Source organism: Paramisgurnus dabryanus, chromosome 8, assembly GCF_030506205.2.
Source record: "Paramisgurnus dabryanus chromosome 8, PD_genome_1.1, whole genome shotgun sequence".
NCBI classification, from domain to species: domain Eukaryota; kingdom Metazoa; phylum Chordata; class Actinopteri; order Cypriniformes; family Cobitidae; genus Paramisgurnus; species Paramisgurnus dabryanus.
This window is the reverse complement of record NC_133344.1, coordinates 12,175,352-12,193,211: the sequence shown is the minus strand read 5'-3', so window position 1 is coordinate 12,193,211 and position 17,860 is coordinate 12,175,352. Positions and strand designations below refer to the sequence as shown.

At 37.3% G+C, this 17,860-nt stretch overlaps 1 protein-coding gene across 3 annotated transcripts in view; it reads right to left on the bottom strand.

Annotated features, from left to right (window-relative positions):
- robo1 (roundabout, axon guidance receptor, homolog 1 (Drosophila)) overlaps positions 1 to 17,860 on the bottom strand; it is a 355,554-nt gene that overhangs the window by 153,376 nt on the left and 184,318 nt on the right. For all 3 annotated transcript variants that reach the window (XM_065280529.2, XM_065280528.2, XM_065280531.1), the window contains one exon: positions 8,413 to 8,739. In XM_065280529.2, coding sequence (XP_065136601.1) covers positions 8,413 to 8,739 — 327 coding nt within the window. The remainder of the gene's footprint in view (positions 1 to 8,412; positions 8,740 to 17,860) is intronic.

Genomic DNA, 17,860 nt, shown 5'->3' with positions numbered 1-17,860 from the left:
GAAGAGTTTCCGATAAAAAATATATGACACTTGTACAGGATGAGCTCAGTTTTTAAAGACCGAAAAAGTTGTTGCCTCGAATCTCAGATATTTCTCATCTCCCAAACTTCTTAATCCTCCACCGGTTGATTGAAAGCCTTCGAGCAATGGCTTAACCTTGCTTTAATAAACTCTTACGTTTAGCGGAGCGGGACAGCGTCGTAAAGATGTTTAAAAAAGGGCAAAAAAATCGTCCATCCCAAAGGCCACGGGAGACTCTCAAATCAAAAGTGGGGGATTAGAGACAGCAGCAGGACTAATACTTCGGCCCTTCACATGAAGGGAAAGATTAAACTCTGAGAGGCTCTTCCTATCTGGCCCTCCGACCGAGAGCGATTTTACAATCGGCAGTGTTTATCGCAAATGGAGTTCGGCCAACAGGAAATCACTCTGAATCGCATGGGTCGTATCAACAGGCTCTTACCACGGGAGGACCAAATAGTTTCGGCTACGGTATGTTTATCAGGACGGCGCGTACGGGGCCCAGGTGGGGCAGAAATCTCAGTGTCAGCGAGACAGGATGAGTCTTGTTATATCAAGTATGTGTTTTTCAACAAGGCCGGACTAGATATGCGAGGAACTGTTGAAGGACAAAACACTCAATAAACCCCTATAAAGACATCCCAGAAATTCCCAGAGAGGCTTTGATAGGAATTAAACGCCATAATTTTATAACTCTGAGTGCATGCTTTAGGTTAAAAGATGGTTTGTGTAAAGCCACCTGGTTCCTGAGGGATTTACTTTGCGTTTGTGGAGTGCAGGCTATAAAATGACCTCAGATGAAATCTAGACAAGCTCCTAACACAAGTTATCTCCACCTGTCTGAGGATGGAGCACATTTCCTGGGATCAAAGCAAGCCTGAAATGTTTGGTCATGGTGAGGGCCCTCTAATTACTACCGAAATGATCTACCTACAGTACCTGTCCTCCGTTTTCAGTAAGACCCACGTGCCCACAGGAGATCAAGATGTGCCATCTGTTCAAACTATGTCTTTGTTTCCTCAAATAGCACAAACTCATTCTTTTACTTCACTGCTACTGTATTTTTTTACTGTTGCGTTAGTCACACCTGTGCAAATAAGCCAAACGTAGCCTCAGATATTTATTGAAAGAATAGGTCACAATACTTATGACAAAAGGTAAATAAAGCACTCACATGGAAAACATAAAAAAGCTCACTAAGCCTAACACATTTTACTAGACAGATTTTACAGCTTTCAACATCCAAATGTGTTAACCATCTATTAAATGCAACAAAAAAAAACAGTTTTCCAGTTTTCTCAACATTGTATTAAAGCATTAGTCAATTTTCTTACAAAAAAATCCAGATAATTTACTCACCACCATGTCATCCAAAATGTTGATGTCTTTCTTTGTTCAGTGGAGAAGAAATGATGTTTTTTGAGGAAAACATTCCAGGATTTTTCTCAATTTAATGGATATTAATGGACCCCAACACTAAACAGTTTTAATGCAGTTTAAAATTGCAGTTTCAAAGGACTCTAAACGATCTCTAATGAAGCATAAGGGTCTTATCTAGCGAAACGATTGTCATTTTTGGCAAGAAAAATAAAAAATATGCCCTTTTAAACCACAACTTCTAGTCTTCCTCCGGTCATGTGACGCGCCAGCGCAACCACACGCAATACATCATCACGTCAAGAGGTCACGAAGGAGATATGCGAAACTATGCCCTAGTGTTTACAAGTGTGGAGAAAGAGGACCGTTCCTACGTTGTTGTATGTTGAATGATACTAATTAAAGTCTTTGTGTCAGTTTATTGTTTAAAATGGTCCGCAAATGTGTGTTTCATATATGTAACACGTGACCTTTCTACGGCATTACTCAATTACGTGACCTCGCACTGACGCGTCAAAGGACCAGAGATAGACGAGAAGTTGTGGTTTAAAGTGCATATTTTTTATTTTTCTCGCCAAAAATATCAATAGTTTCGCTAGATAAGACCCGTATGCCTCGTTTGAGACCGTTTAGAGTCCATTGAAACTGCAATTTTAAACTCAGTAAAACTGTTACGTGTTGGGGTCCATTAAAGTCCATTAAAATGAGAAAAATCCTGGAATGTTTTCCTCAAAAAACATAATTTCTTCTGGACTGAACAAAGAAAGACATCAAAATTTTGGATGACATGGTGGTGAGTAAATAATGTGGATTTTTTTAAGAAAAATTGACTAATCCTTTAAAATTGTACAAAATGAAGTGGGTGATTTTCAAACCCGCATACTGTAACTAAACTGTTAATTGTAGTTAAATTATCAACTTTGACAAAACTAAATTTCAAGTACTCCTTATCAGAACTAGTCAAGGAAGTCCTTCAGTCTTTCAACCAAGACGCTTAAAGACTGACCGGTCACGCTCGACTGGCGACGTAGGCGTCCCCACTCTTGCCCTGACTGTCCAGACCCATTACTCTCACACGGTTAGCCATCTTCAAGTTGTCATCCATCCATCTAGTTATCTGCACTACTCATTACTGCAGTGAACTTTCTGACCCTGCTTTCATTCGCCCATCTCCCCTCGTCCATGATCTTAGCAGTTGGAGACCCGTTGTCTCCCTCAAAAGCAGAACAAAGCATCAAATTGCCGTTCCCCTTTTTTCTCCGGCCACAGATGGCTGGGTTCCTGACCAGCTCTGATCTTCTGACCCAAGCTGGGATGCCACTTTCTTAATAGAGCACAGCTCCTACAATCCCGACCAAACTTCGATGGAACAGTTAACCGTATTAAAGCAAATCAGGTTGAGCACAAAACAAGCGACTTTCTCTTTGGTTGTACCGAAAGATGAGAGTACGAAAACATGGGAAAACCAAAAAGAACCTACACTTATCTCTTTGGTGTCTAATTTATTTCTGTACATTCCCTAAGGGTACGTCAAAACTGTAATTAAACATCGTAGATTAGTTTTCCTTGTAATTTCTGTCCATCTGCAAATAGGTACCATGACGCTTAAGGAAAAAACACACCCACCAGCCAATTAGAGAGGACTGGTTTGCGACGATTACCAAGACTGACAACTCCGAAGCAGATGTGAGGAACTATGGTTTCCTACTTTACTTGGGCTGGGAATAGAGATCAAATATGATTTATTTACTAAAGAAAACACTATGCTTTTTACTATTTTAAAAATGGAAAAAAATTATGTCTATGTTTTTCCTCTCCGCAGGAATGAAAGAAAAAAATAGATCAAAAATATTTTGAAATGGTTTGAGGAGATTATGGACATTTTATTTATGCTAAAGAAACATTAAATAAAAAATAAACATTAATGGTATTAATCAAAACGCTTACTTTGTCATATTAAGAACACTGTCACTGCTGTTGTCATCCTTGGGACGTCGTCGCTGAACTTTTTTGACAGCGATCAGCTGTAAAATGTTTTGGTCCTGCTCGATTTTCGTTTAATTCGCGTAAAATAGTGGAACGTTTTTTATAAGATCCCCTGGGGTGGTCAATGTGTATTGAGTTTTTTCTTCCCCAGAGTCCCTCTCACGCAAATTATTCGATTTTGATGACTTGCGGTTATTCCTCGCCACAGAAAACCACAGTCAATGCCATCAAACATGCGTTTTCATCGATCGGAGAAGTGGACGACGTTAATGCCAGGTGTAAACGGTGTTCAAAAAGTTTTGAGCTCGTCCACTTTCGACCACTTTCAACCACAGGTAGTCGAAACCCCTTTCGATCGGATTGCTTTTGTAGTGTAAACGCAAATGTGGTTGAATGTGTTCAAACAGCCACACATGACCGCCTTCCCTCCACCCATTTATCTAATCTGAGGTACTAAACACAAGTTTTACGTCTTTTCTGACTTCTACCATGAACACACGGTGAACAGCGCTATTTTTAGCCTTTCTTTGATAAAACTAAAGTGGCGCTGATCTCTGTAGTTTCGTTTTGAAAGCGTGTGAAAGTCGCGCGATCCTATTTCATCAATTGTGCTGAAAATTCAGAGAAAGCTCTTACATACACACGTACAAAACACTGTGCAGCATGTTTACTTGCTAAACAAGCAGTGGACTCCGACATAATATTAGTTTGCATCCATATAAACTCATAATTGCTCCCGCTCACGTTTGAATGACAGCAGAGAGACTCGCCCACCGTCTCACAAACCGCCCCCTCACAGTATTCAGGACAGAAGCGGACGAATGTGGACAAAAGAGACGGATTTAAATACCAGGTGTAAACGTAATGTGTCTCTGTCGTCCACTTGTGATTCGATCGATGAAAACACATCTTAATACCAAGTGTAAACAGCCCCTAGGATTCCGTGTGTATTCAAAGCGCCGCCATTATTGTTTGCAATGCGTGGAATAGTGCGCTGTGATTGGTTGAGTGTATTTATTGCATTCTGCAGTGGAGGATGACTGGCGTTTATCGCGCTTCGAGAAAAATTGAGAAAGATGACAGAATAACACGGTTGTATATATATATATATATATATGTATATTTATGTATATGTATATGTATATTATTTTTTATGTTATTATACATAATATACATTAAAAGTTATACAATATAAGTTACATATTAAAGCATAATATGGTGCTATGCTATTGAAGTGCAAGTTATTGTGTATACTAAAATTACAAAAATGCTTTAAGTGTAATACATAAAAAGAATGCGGTGTGTGTACAGTTAAGCTTTTATGATGCACACACAGCTTTAATCCTAACTAATGTACCATTTCACGCTTTTAAAAGTCATACCATTAAAGCTAAAGATTACCATCCATCAATCTTCCAAAAATCTCACATTGTCATTTATATGGCTCTTAAAATTCCCTTTTCTTTGATCCAGATTTTTACAGCTGCTTTAAAAGAGAGAAAATATCTCCAACACACACGTCTGTCATTCTTAAAACGCAGCCTGATACTTTGGCATTACGCAACGTGTGGCCCGAGGCCATCGGGGTGAACAGTAAGCTCTTACGGACAAAGCCAGCAAGATCTTTTCACTGTATCTGTCCTTCTATTCTTCTCTTACTCAGTCTTTGTTCCTCTGCAAGCCATTATGCATCAACAAAACATGACACATAAAGCATTATAAGCCTCCTAGATTCATGCTGAAAAGAAAACATGGATACAAAAGGGGCAAAATCCAACCTCGGGGATGTACACATAGCACAAAAAGCAACACGAACGCCCGAATTGACCCATTTTACCAGCACAGAGCTTCTACTGTACGTGAAGTTAATAATAAACCCAAAACAGATCGGCGCTAAGCGTCATTGCTTGGCAAAACACGGCTGGTTGAAAGTTGGATTAGATTTACAGTCCGGCGGGTGTTGGGCGATCGTAAAAGCGGGATTATTAAAATAACATTCGAAAGACTGTGTACACAGTGTTCAAAAGGGATTCTTGTTAGGCAGAACAAATATATTTTGAGGTCTTAACTTCCTCTTTTGAGGTTTTCTTGGCACTACTAGCGAAACTGACATTCCTAATGTTGGACTGAATAAGTAGGTGGGTGTTGATATCTGAGATTTGATGGATTCCTATTGCACCTCTGGCTCTGTCACTGACGGTCTAGTTTTGGATGGAAAAGGGGAGTTTAGACAGGAACTACTACCTTCCTGTCACAGGGCTCCATCACGGTTGCCTGAACAGGGTAATTACATGTATGGCGACAGGGTTGGGGGGGATTTGCCACTGTGTCATTATGGTTCTGTTTGAAGCTTTTTCAGAAAAACCAACCCGAAGGCTGTGGCCAAACGGCCCGAGCTTTTCCTCATGCCGGGCCAAGTCGTCTTGCCAAGCCTCTTGTTTTCGTTTCGCAAACAAAAACTACAACAGAACAAACGGCACCCAGTACATCAGCCTCCACTTCACATGCCGTATGATATTGTCTCACATTGCAGTCTCTGAGCTCATATACGAGTTTCTTTATGACTTACATTGATTCAAATGGTACAAATAGTATTGTACTATTTGTTTACAATAGTAACAATGATATTTTAACTATAAAGAGTCCCCACGTACGTGTATTACTTTACATAACATACTGATGCATTATAGTAATAATTATTTGTTATTTAGATAAACTACACGCAAATAAATAATTTTCTACACCCATAATTTCGTCTATAAAATATTAGGGATGCACCGATAGGATTTTTTGGGCCGATACCGATTTAAACAGACAACTTCTGGCCAATACCGATGCCGATACCGATATTAAACACTTGTATACAATACTTTACAGTTGGTCTATTAGCTAGTTTATTAAAGCTTCAAATTGTTTTTACTGAACATGGATTGGATCTAATTAACATTCAACTGACCAACATAATAAGAGACGCACAAATTAAGCTAAAACAAATATAATAAGACAGCATGACAACCTTCAAAGGTGGTTTTTGCTATTCAGCATTTATTTTATTAACAACATTAACTAATTTTTTACATATAATGGATTTTTTATGCAGTTAATTAATAAACAATTGGTATCGGCCTTTCTCGTGCTATTGCCGATATGCCAATGGTTTCAAATTCATCAAATATCGGCCGATAAATATCGGTGGCCGATACATCGGTGCATCACTATAAAATATCAAATTATGTGTGAGCCAATGGTGTAGTGGACTTCCGGCGACCTGAGTTTGAATCCCACCTCGAGGTCCTTTGTCGACCCCATACCCCTCTCTTACCCTGTACTTTTTTAATCGTCTCCTTAATTACTATCTATCAAACAAGGTTAAAAATGGACAAAAAAATAATTAATCATCCAAAATGGATGCATTTACCTAAAGCAAAATTGCATAGGATCGTAACTGTTTGTACTTGTTTTAAGCATAAAACGAAATTTAAGTTATTAGTAAAATATGAATGACAGATTTATTACTTGTTAGTGCTGTTAAAAGAGTGCAAAATTAAATTTTCAAGAAGTAAAATACATTTTAATTCTAGGGACAATTGATTTTCAGGCAGACGCGAGTCTTACAAGGGAGCGAGACATACCATAGGTACGCATGACATGACCGCCTAACCCCCCCTCACCACTGACTCGATTAGATTACAACAAGAGGGTTGGTGACAGCTCCTAGGCATACTTCAAAAGTGGTTGATATCCGAGATCGGTCCTTTCAAGCTTAAAGAGGGGCGGTATGTAATGCATATCGCGTCCACGGCCAAGAAGAATAACTAAAACCACAAGTTATTGGCAAACGAACCAAAGCATTTGCTGTTAATTTATACACAAACACTTCACTCCAATATGAACTACTTCAACTCACTGAAACGTCTACTGAAGCGAATGCCAAATACGCAGGCAGACTGAGCGAATCCCTTCACGACAAATACAAAGTACAGCTATCTTATCGACTACTGTAAACATCATAAACTGGGCATTGCCAAACAGCGACAATGCAATGTTATTTACTGTTTTTATGGCCTGCGACCACCTACAGAGATCCTATTCTGTTCCTACTCTACAGGCCGGCAACGTCTGGCCCGATTCCTTCATCGGTATCACCATGCAGGTCCAGTGGCACAGTTACATCCTGCCATCTCCAGCGAGATTATCCGAGCCACTGAGCCCATTGAAAAACTGAGACCCAGGAGGAAACTGGAAACTCCATCTATTCAGCTGGAGAGGCTACAGGATTTCTTATAGCCGGTTCAGGGCCACAGGAGTCACAAGCACAAAGGCAAATTAAGACTGGCCTGCTTTCAACGCCCCTGCATGGAGATACAACTGAGCACACGGTACCCCAACACATCGAGAAAAAGTCCAGATTCGGTCATACAGTACTTGGCAAAAAGCATGTGGTTATCAAGTTGTGCATTTTAATGTAAATCATAAATAGAGTTGGTGCTTCTTAAAGGAACAGCGTTCCCAAAAATTCATTTTGTGCTTCAAGATATATTGAATATATTACAATATTTATATTTCACAGTTTTGCAATAACAAAATAATTTTAATACTTTTTATTATTTTCCCAGAAAGACTGTGAAACATGTATTTTGGATTAAAGCGTTAGCGTGCAAGTTACCGTATATCGCACATTTTCTTCAATAGCCACGGCACAAAGTAATAAACTTGCTCTTTCCAAACAATAAAAGTTAATGGAGATGGAGGCTATCAGCCGCTAATACTCCCCAAAAATAACGAAAAAATCAAACAGAATATGCATTACAAGCAACTAAGGTAAATGTTAGTCTAATAATAATCCAACTCTATTTTATGCAGTTGTTACTAACAGCCATTTAACAGAGACGATATCCACATACATTTGGCCATGTATTGTTAGACTGTGTTTTGGCATGTGCTTCTAACACAATCCACCAAAATCCCAAAATGTTGCAGCATAACCTGCGCGAACCCAGCGTGATAGGAATTTAAACAAGCACTTACTAGCTACTTCCAGAGAGGCGTTGTGGCTAACCGCTTCTCCCAGGTAGTTACGGGCCACACAGACGTAGGAGCCTTCATCGGGTTTGCTGCGACGGCCATGTACGATACGTAGGAAGAAGAGAGAGCCGCTGGGCAGAAGCATGCGATGCGATCGAGGATTGTCCCGGTCCGTTTCCACTCGTTCTCCATCCTTGTACCACTCCACGGTGGGGGTGGGCCGCCCTTCTGCCTTGCAGTTTAGGGTGGCGGGTTCGCCCTTGGATACGATCAGATCGGAGGGGTGTTCTACGATGCGGGGCGCGTAGTCTTCCTGTCGCAGACGGGATCCTGGAAAAATGGAGATTAATGAGATTTAAATTTTATTAATGCTTCCATATTAATTTAATTATTTTTTATTAATGAAATCATTATTAGTACTATTTTTACATTTTTGAGTAACAGCAAAGTCATACAACCTATGAAATAACAATTAAATAAAATGAATTTTTGCTAATAAATAAATAAATACAAATAAAAATAAATATAAAAATAAATAAATAAACAGAAATATATATATATATATATATATATCAATAAATAACAATAAATAAAAAAGTGTTTATTATAAAGTGTTTATTATCATAAAAGGCTGTAAGATGGTAAGAATCAAATACAGTCAAATGTGTATAAACATTTAACTTGTATTGTCTATAATTAGTCCCTAGGGTTAGGTCAGTTAAATTATTAACAATCTGGCATATCAGAAGTTCGTAAATAACGTGGCATATTGGTAAGTAACAAAAACTTGAAACTACTTAGTAGTCGATCAGTGATATAAAAAAAACTTTAAATGCCTGTCAACCAATCAAAATCAAGAATTTAATACGGCTGAAATAAAATAAATCATTTTAAAGCATGATACAGGATAATATATATAGGATTGATAGGTTAAAGTTTCAAACGCTAGATTAAAGAATTAGTCCATTTTCTTAAAAAAAAAAAACAGATAATTTACTCACCACCATGTCATCCAAAATGTTTATGCCTTCCTTTGTTCAGTCGAGAAGAAATTATGTTTTTTGAGGAAAACATTCCAGGATTTTTCTCATTTTAATGGACTTTAATGGACCCCAACATTTAACAGTTTAATGCAGTTTAAAATTGCAGTTTCAAAGAACTCTAAATGATCCCAAATGAGGCATAAGGGTCTTATCTAGCGAAACGATTGTCATTTTTGGCAAGAAAAATAAAAAATATGCACTTTTAAACCACAACTTCTCGTCTTCTTCCGGTCTTGTGATGCTCCAGCGCAACCATACGTAATACGTCATCACGTCAAGAGGTCACGGAAGACGTATGCGAAACTACGCCCCAGAGTTTACAAGTGTGGAGAAAGAGGACCGTTCCAATGTTGTTGTATGTTGAATGATACTAATTAATGTCTTTGTGTCAGTTTATTGTTTAAAATGGTCCACAAATGTGCGTTTCATATATGTAACATGTGACGTTTCCACAGCATTACACAATTACGTTAGGTCGCGCTGGCTCGTCACACAGCCGGAGAAAGACGAGAGTGTGTGGTTTAAAAGTGCATATTTTTCTTGCCAAAAATGACAATCGTTTCGCTAGATAAGACCCTTATACCTGTTTGGGATCGATCGTAGAGTCCTTTGAAACTGCAATTTTAAACTGCATTAAAACTAATAAGTGTTGGGGTCCATTTAAGTCCATTAAAATGAGAAAAATCCTGGAATGTTTTCCTCAAAAAACATAATTTCTTCTCGACTGAATAAAGAAAGACATCAACATTTTGAATGACACGGTGGTGAGTAAATTATATGGATTTTTTTTTAAAGAAAATTGACTAATCCTTTAAAAAAACAGTTTTGATCTGCGCAAATGATCAATAACATTAATGACAATCAATTTTCCATTAGTCTTCTTTAGGTTAGATGAGATTCTGTTTTGTGTCCTAATGCGAATTCAATACAGATAAAGTATACAGCTGACTACATCCAGATAAATGTACAGCGATATTTTCATAGCTGAACATGACCGCTTTGCTACATGGTTGTGATGTCATATCCTGGAGCACAATTGGATGCATTACTAAAATCACATTTCTGCATTCCCTTTTTTTTGCTTAGATAAAATGTATGTCATTTTTCCATGCAAATTCTTTATGCAGGTGTCAGTGGCTTCTTACACCAGACTGGCGGGGCTTTGACGAACACAAAACATCTCTAGGAGGGAATAAAACCCTCCATTACTGAAATCTCTCTGTTCTTTGGACTACTGCAGGCCTGTGCTTAAACCAATCCACTGTCATTTCAGCGGCGCGCTACCGTCCTGATCAAAGACGCCAAATGAAAGGGCTGTAAAGTTGGGGATGAGGGGGTGTTTAGAAGGGAAGGGAGATAAGAGGCATTACGAGACTCTGCAAGACTGAGACAGAGACGTAGATCAGACACCTCCGTGGATGTCTGGGTCCGTGTGTGTGCATTTTAAGGGTGGAAATCTCTAAGGAAGTGAATCTGCCTTCATAAAAATTAAAATGTTTGGGGCTTAAGTCATTGCTTGTGTTCAGAAACCAGTAAACTGAATCCTCAAGATCTGGTTTATATGCAAATGCGGCTTGCATCCTTAAGGGTTACAATACAGTGTGTGTGTGTCAGCACTGCCCATTGGAGTCCATTCAGGCCCAATTAAAAAGAGCTAGGATTAATTGGCAGTGCAGGGTCAAAATTCATTCATCCAGCCCACCCCCAGCATTTTTCCTGCAGCGTTCCTTTTTCCACCCCATCCCCCCTTACATCCATCTATCTATCTATCCCCCCTCCGGCCCTTCTACCGAGGGAGCGCCCCGTGATCGGGCGCAGGGCTGCGTCAGAGAGCATTAGATCATACTTAACATCAACTGGAGTTTGTGCAAGGTAATGAATTCATTGATTTGCATGTTGTGGAGCAGAACTGTTTGCTCTCGTGTTTACAGTACGTGTAAATATGTGACGGGAAGATAATGAGCTGTGCTTCCTGACGCATACAAAAACACTGCGGGCGCCCAAGACAATACAGCACCAGCGGATTTCTGCATGGGATACACAACAATGCTGCATACTGTTCTTGTGTACAGAAGTGACTTTATATGCCTTTTCTACCAAGTTTTTTACACTATTATTAAAACACAACATTTTTTTGAATGCTGCTGAATGCATACATGAAAAAGTGCTGTAAGATTAAACAGAAACCTCTCAATCTCTATTGGATGGAGCGACAGTATATCATAACCTGTTCAGGTTCGGCTCTGCAATCCTGTTAAATCAGTGATCCAGTGAAGTCAGACTTTATCTATATAAAATGTATGTGGTCAGGACCTGGTCAGATAGGAAGTGAAACCCCCTCCTCCACCACCTTCCCCCTCTTCGAGTCCACTCACAATCTCAGATACACTTGCTACATGAAATATTCCCAATACACTTAAAAATGCACAATGGAGTCCTTCACTCGACCAGTACTTCTTTTATTTATTTATTTATTTTTATTCCGTGGAATGCGATATCCTCTCACCCAGGGATGAGAGGTGCTGCTGGGAGTGGTACCACACTATACCGTGGTGTATATCTAAAATGTATACTGTGCAAGCAAGACAGAAATAGAGGGAATCACATTTAATAAATAATTGTATAAATTAATTATAAATGTGTGTCCCTTTAAATGATTATTTTGAAGGAAAAATTGTAGATTGAAAGAATTGTAATTTGGAAATTTTGTTTTCGTTACTGGAAAAATGTGGTTGTGTTTCTATATGGTTGCTAGGGTGTAGCTAGAGGATAGAAAGAAAAAAATCTGATTTAATTAGAAATAATTTAAGTTTTCTATTGTAAAAAAGTGGTTGCTAATGTGTTTTGAACAGTTGTATTTCTATGCAGTTGCTAGGGCACTCTGGGTGGTTGCTAAGGTGTTGCAAAGCTGTTTAAAGATAAAAGATTATTATAAAGAAAATTGGAATTTGAAAGAAATTGAAAATTATTGATACAGTGTTTTGATTGGTTGTTTTTATGCAGTTGCTAGGGCACTCTGAGTGTTTGCTAAGGTGTTGATAAGTGGTTAAAATGATAGATTATTAGAAAGAAAATTCAGAATTTCATTTTTTTTAATGTTGGAATAATGTTTTGATTTTTTTTACTGATTATGATTTTTTTTAATTGTTTTTTTTCTGCAGTTGCTAGGGCACAGTGGTTGGTTGCTAATGTGTTGCTAAGTGAATTAAAAAAGAAAGATTATTATAAAGATAATAGGGAATTTGAAAAAAGTGTAAATTGTTGGTATAGTGTTTTGATTGGTTGTTTTTACTGCAGTTGCTACAGAGTCGTATAATAACAGAGTTACGAAACGCTTTGATCTCGCCGCCGCGCGGTCACGTGATTCATGTAACGTTCTACAGTTCCAAACCAAGCAGGGCTGTCAATCTGTTTGCATAGGTTTTCAGCTATTTTAGGTAAATATTAGCTTGTAATGGGAATTGATCACTATACTTACTATGTTTATAACGTTTTTTTTACTAGGGAGTGATGGAAATACAGTAAATCAGTTAATAAAGATAAACAGTTAATTGTGACCCAAAGATAACTGTGGTTATCTATACCAACTACAGCAACACAGTTTATCTTTTATTTTTGTAGCAAAATTGGCTATATAAATGGCTATCAATCTGCTAAAAACATAATTCCTACACTTTTACTATATTAAAATCACAAAAAAGATCGCCAACACGGTTATTTGTAACAGTGAAGCAAAACAGAAACACACTAAATTCATATTTAATTGTATTTATAGTACACATTAAATGTTAATATAATTATACATGATTTTCGAGGATACATCACTCGTATTACTTACCAAACACAATGAAACACATATATCAGCATTGTGAAGCAATGTGACTTTCTTATAAGGCATATAGCTTGTCGCTGTTGCCCCCTAGTGTTACTCGTAATATATAAAAAAGATAAGTATAAAGTAGATGGCCACCAGTAATAAAATTTTAAACCATTAAATCTATATTATTCACACATTATACACAACTCATTTAAATATAAAAAATTTACTAGTTATTATTAACGATAATCATTACCTACAGCAGAGTTCATAAAATATCACTGTTGACTATATTAATGAAATGTCCGAAAATCTAAAGAGAAACGGTAATTTCATCGATTTACCAGCAGGTGCCATTGAAATGAATGGGCTTCAGTGCTGCGTTTGGAACTATGCGTCACTACCGGTCACTACATGAAACGCTGTTACTTCCGCATTCCATTCTTACAACGGACGTCTATGTGAGTGTCGTAACTCTATTATTATACGACTCTGAGTTGCTAGGGCACTGTCGGTGGTTGCTAAGGTGTTGCTAACGGGTTTAAAAAAGAAAGATTATTATAAAGAAAATTTGAATTTCACAAAGAAGTTAGAATTGTTGGTATAGTGTTTTGAATGGTTGTTTTTACTGCAGTTGCTAGGGCACTGTGGGTGGTTGCTGAGGTGTTGCTAACGGGTTTAAAAAAGAAAGATTATTATAAAGAAAATTTGAATTTCACAAAGAAGTTAAAATTGTTGGTATAGTGTTTTGAATGGTTGTTTTTACTGCAGTTGCTAGGGGACTGTGGGTGGTTGCTAAGGTGTTGCTAAAGGAAAAAATAAGAAACATGGGAATTTGAAAAAGAAGTTAAAATTATTAGTATAGTGTATTGATTGGTTGCTTTTATTGCAGTTGCTAGGGCACTGTGGGTGGTTGCTAAGGTGTTGCTAAGGGGGGTTTAAAGAAAAAAAATAAGAAAAATGGGAATTTGAAAAACAAATGTAAAAATTATTGGTATAGTGTTTTGAATGGTTACTTTTATTGCAGTTGCTGGGGCAGTTGCTGGGGTGGTTGCTAAGGTGTTGCTAAGTGGTTTAAGGTTTTTTTAAAAAAATAAGTAAATTAGAATTTGATAAAAAAACGGCTGGTACAGGGATTTGATTGGTTTGTATTGCAGTTGCTAAGGCACTCCTGTCGGTGATTGCAAAAGTGTTGCTAAGTGGTTAATAGAGAAAAGATGATTGTAAAGAAAATTGGAATTTGAAAAAGAAGTTAAAATTGTTGGTGCGGTGTATTGATTGGTTGATTTTTATGCAGTTGCTAGAGTTAAGGCGTTATAATAAAGTTAAAGAGATAAAATAAATTGTTATTATAAAAGTGGTTTGCTACAGTAAAGCGTCTTGATTGGTTGCATTTTTTTATGCTGTTGCTAATGTACTCTGGTGGTTGTTCGGGTGTTTCTAACAGGAAAGAATTTTAATTCCAGCATCTCTTCACATATTCCTAAATAAAACTCATCTGTGCTTCAGTATTTCAGTCTGCGTGTTGTATTCACTCCAGCCGTCTTCCCTTTATGTGTTTGTTTATTTGTTCACATCTGCCTGCTTTCGGCTTTTGCCTGTCCACATCCTTTGGTCTTCTCTCTCTTTCTTTCCCCCCTCTCATTTCTCCTGCTGTGCTCTTTCCTGTTCTCTGAGAATATGAGATGAGCTAATCAGCTCCACAGGCTCAGCACAGGGACGATGGGAATTCTGTATCTTAGATCCGATCGATCGCTGCCCCGGGCAAGAATCATTTTCCTTCTCTCTAACTAACACACATACACAAACATACAACATACATACACATAGTGTAAAGAACACTTAATATGTAAGCCCATATCTGCAGCATTCTGGTTTGCTATCATTCACTCTCTTAGACGATTTAAAACACGAGAATGCTGTCAAACAAGTTCATCTTTGCAAACGCAAATATATGTATATGTAAGGTGAATAAAAACAGTTAACCTTAACCCTCATGATCCATTCTGCCACATTTTGACACTAATCGAATGTGCCGATATATTAACTGACTTTCACTATCCCTTCCAAGAAAAATTCAAAGCCATGGGGCAGCGTGAGAGAGATATTGCATGGTTGTTACTCATAATGTGAAATAGTTGTGTAATAGACCAATTCTGAATTTTTTCTTTCAACAACTTTGTTGATCCTTTTCTCAAAATGCAACCACAGACTCAAATACTCACCAAAAAAATTGGTCTGATATTTCATTCCATTCCTTTTTATAAGTGTAATCGCATTTACTTTTTTCTAAATACAAATCAATTCATCTCAAAATGTTATTTATTCTTAGATTTTAATTTGGAGTTTTGGGAGTTTAGCATATCGACTTTCCAACTTTTTTAAATTACTTATCATCTTCTGTAACATTCACTGTTGCCCGAAGGTGGAAAAAACCCAATTTTGTCTTTATCTTTAATAGTTAAATCTTAGTCTTCTAGAGTATTGTGTAAGTGTTTTTTATGCTGCCAGCGAGGAAAAGAAAGAAACCAGCGGGGCGCTTTCACTCCGCACTGCCTTTGCAATTAAAAAACTCCACACATCTCTCCGTCATGTTAACCTACAGAGCTCACAGCTATATTCATCCATAGTGCAATTACATTACAACCTACAGTGAAGTTGACTTCATTTACTTCCACACAGAGGGGAGGATGAGAGAGAGAGAGAGAGAGCGTCAGACGACAGTTTTAATAAGTTCGGCTTGAGTGGCTGCATTAACTTCAGATGGAAATGAGGTGTTCACAGTAAGTCCTCATCAATGAAGAAAAGAGGTCCGGCCAGAGGACGAGCCTGACATCTTTTTAAGACATTCAACGCCTGATGACACAGAGGTCAAAGAGTGAGAGAGAAGAGTATGTATGTGATGTGTGTGTGCGTGCGTGTGTGTGTGTGTGTGTGACGCTTATAGATACTGAGAGAAAAAGAACAGAGAAGAGAAAAGAGCATAGAAATGAATAAGAAAAGCAGGACAAGATAAAATAGATTTAAAAGAGAGAAAAAAACATGAAAAGAAAACAACAATAGAGACTGAAATAGGGGGAAAAGAAGCAAGGTAAGAAAGAAGGGGGGAGAGAGAGAAGCAGGGGAAAAAACAAGATAAATTGTAATTAACGAAGGACAGATGAAGAAAGAAAGGAAAAAATAAAAAATGTATGATAAAAACAGATTATAGAAAGGAAGAAAGACAAGAGGGGTTGAAAGAGAGATAGAAAAAGAGAGAAAGAAAAGAGACTGAAACAAATTAAGGAAGTAAGGTAAGAAAGAAGAGGGGAGAGAAAGAGAGAGGCAGCATGTAATGAAGAAAGAAAGGCAAGAAAACAAAAAAAAACAAAACAAGATATGATTAGAGAAACAAAGGAAAAAAACACAGAATGAAAAGAAAAATGAAAATAAACTGAAACAATGAAAGGAAGTAAGGTAAGAGAGAACAGAAAGCGTGAGAGAGAAATAAAAAAGAAAATACAGATTGTAATGAAGGAAGGGAAAAGAAAGAAAGGAAGGAAGGAAGGAAGGAAGAAAGAAAATAAGAAATAAAAGAACGAAAGAAAGAAGGAACGAAAATAAGAAAGAACAAAAAAGGAATGAAAGAAAGAGAGAAGGAGCAAAAGTAAAAAAGAAGGAAGAACAAAAGAAAGAAGGAACGAATGAAGGAATGAAAGAAAGAAAGAAGAAAGGAATGAAAGTAAGAAAGAAGGAAGGAACGAAAAAAATAAGGAACGAACGAAAGTAAGAAAGAAGGAAGGAACGAAAAAAATAAGGAACGAACGAAAGTAAGAAAGAAGGAAGGAACTAAAGAAATAAAGAACGAAAGAAGGGAACAAAAGTAAGTAAGAAGGAAGGAACAAAAATTTGAAAGAAGGAAGGGAAAAAAAAGAAAGAAGAAAGAAAGGAATGAATGAAGGAAGGAAGGAAGGAAGGAAATAAGAAATAAATGACGAAAGAAAGAATGAAAATAAGAAAGGACAAAAAAGGAATGAAAGAAAGAAAGAAAGAAGAAAGGAATGAAAGTAAGAAAGAAGGAAGGAACAAAAAAAATAAGGAATGAACGAAAATAAGAAAGAAGGAAGGAACGCAAGAAAGAAAGAACGCAAGAAAGAAAGAACGAAAGAACGAAAGAAAGAAAGAAAGAAAGAAAGAAAGAAAGAAAGAAAGAAAGAAAGAAAGAAAGAAAGAAAGAAAGAAAGAAAGAAAGAAAGAAAGAAAGAAAGAAAGAAAGAAAGAAAGAAAGAACGAACGAACGAACGAACGAACGAAAGAAAGAAAGAAAGAAAGGAAGAAAAATGGATGAAAGGAAGGAATGGAAGTTAGAAAGAAGGAAGGAACGAAAGAAAGAAGAAATGAAAGAACGAAAGAACAAAAAAGAAAGAAAGAAAAAAGAAAGAATGAAAGAACAAAAGAAAGATACATTAAAAAAACGAAAGAAAGATAATTTTAAAAAAGAACAAAAAAGAAAGAAAGATTGAAAGATGGAACGAAAGTAAAAAAGAAGGAACGAACAAAAGTAAGAAGGAAGGAACGAAAGTTAGAGAGAAGGAACGAAAGTAAGAAAAAA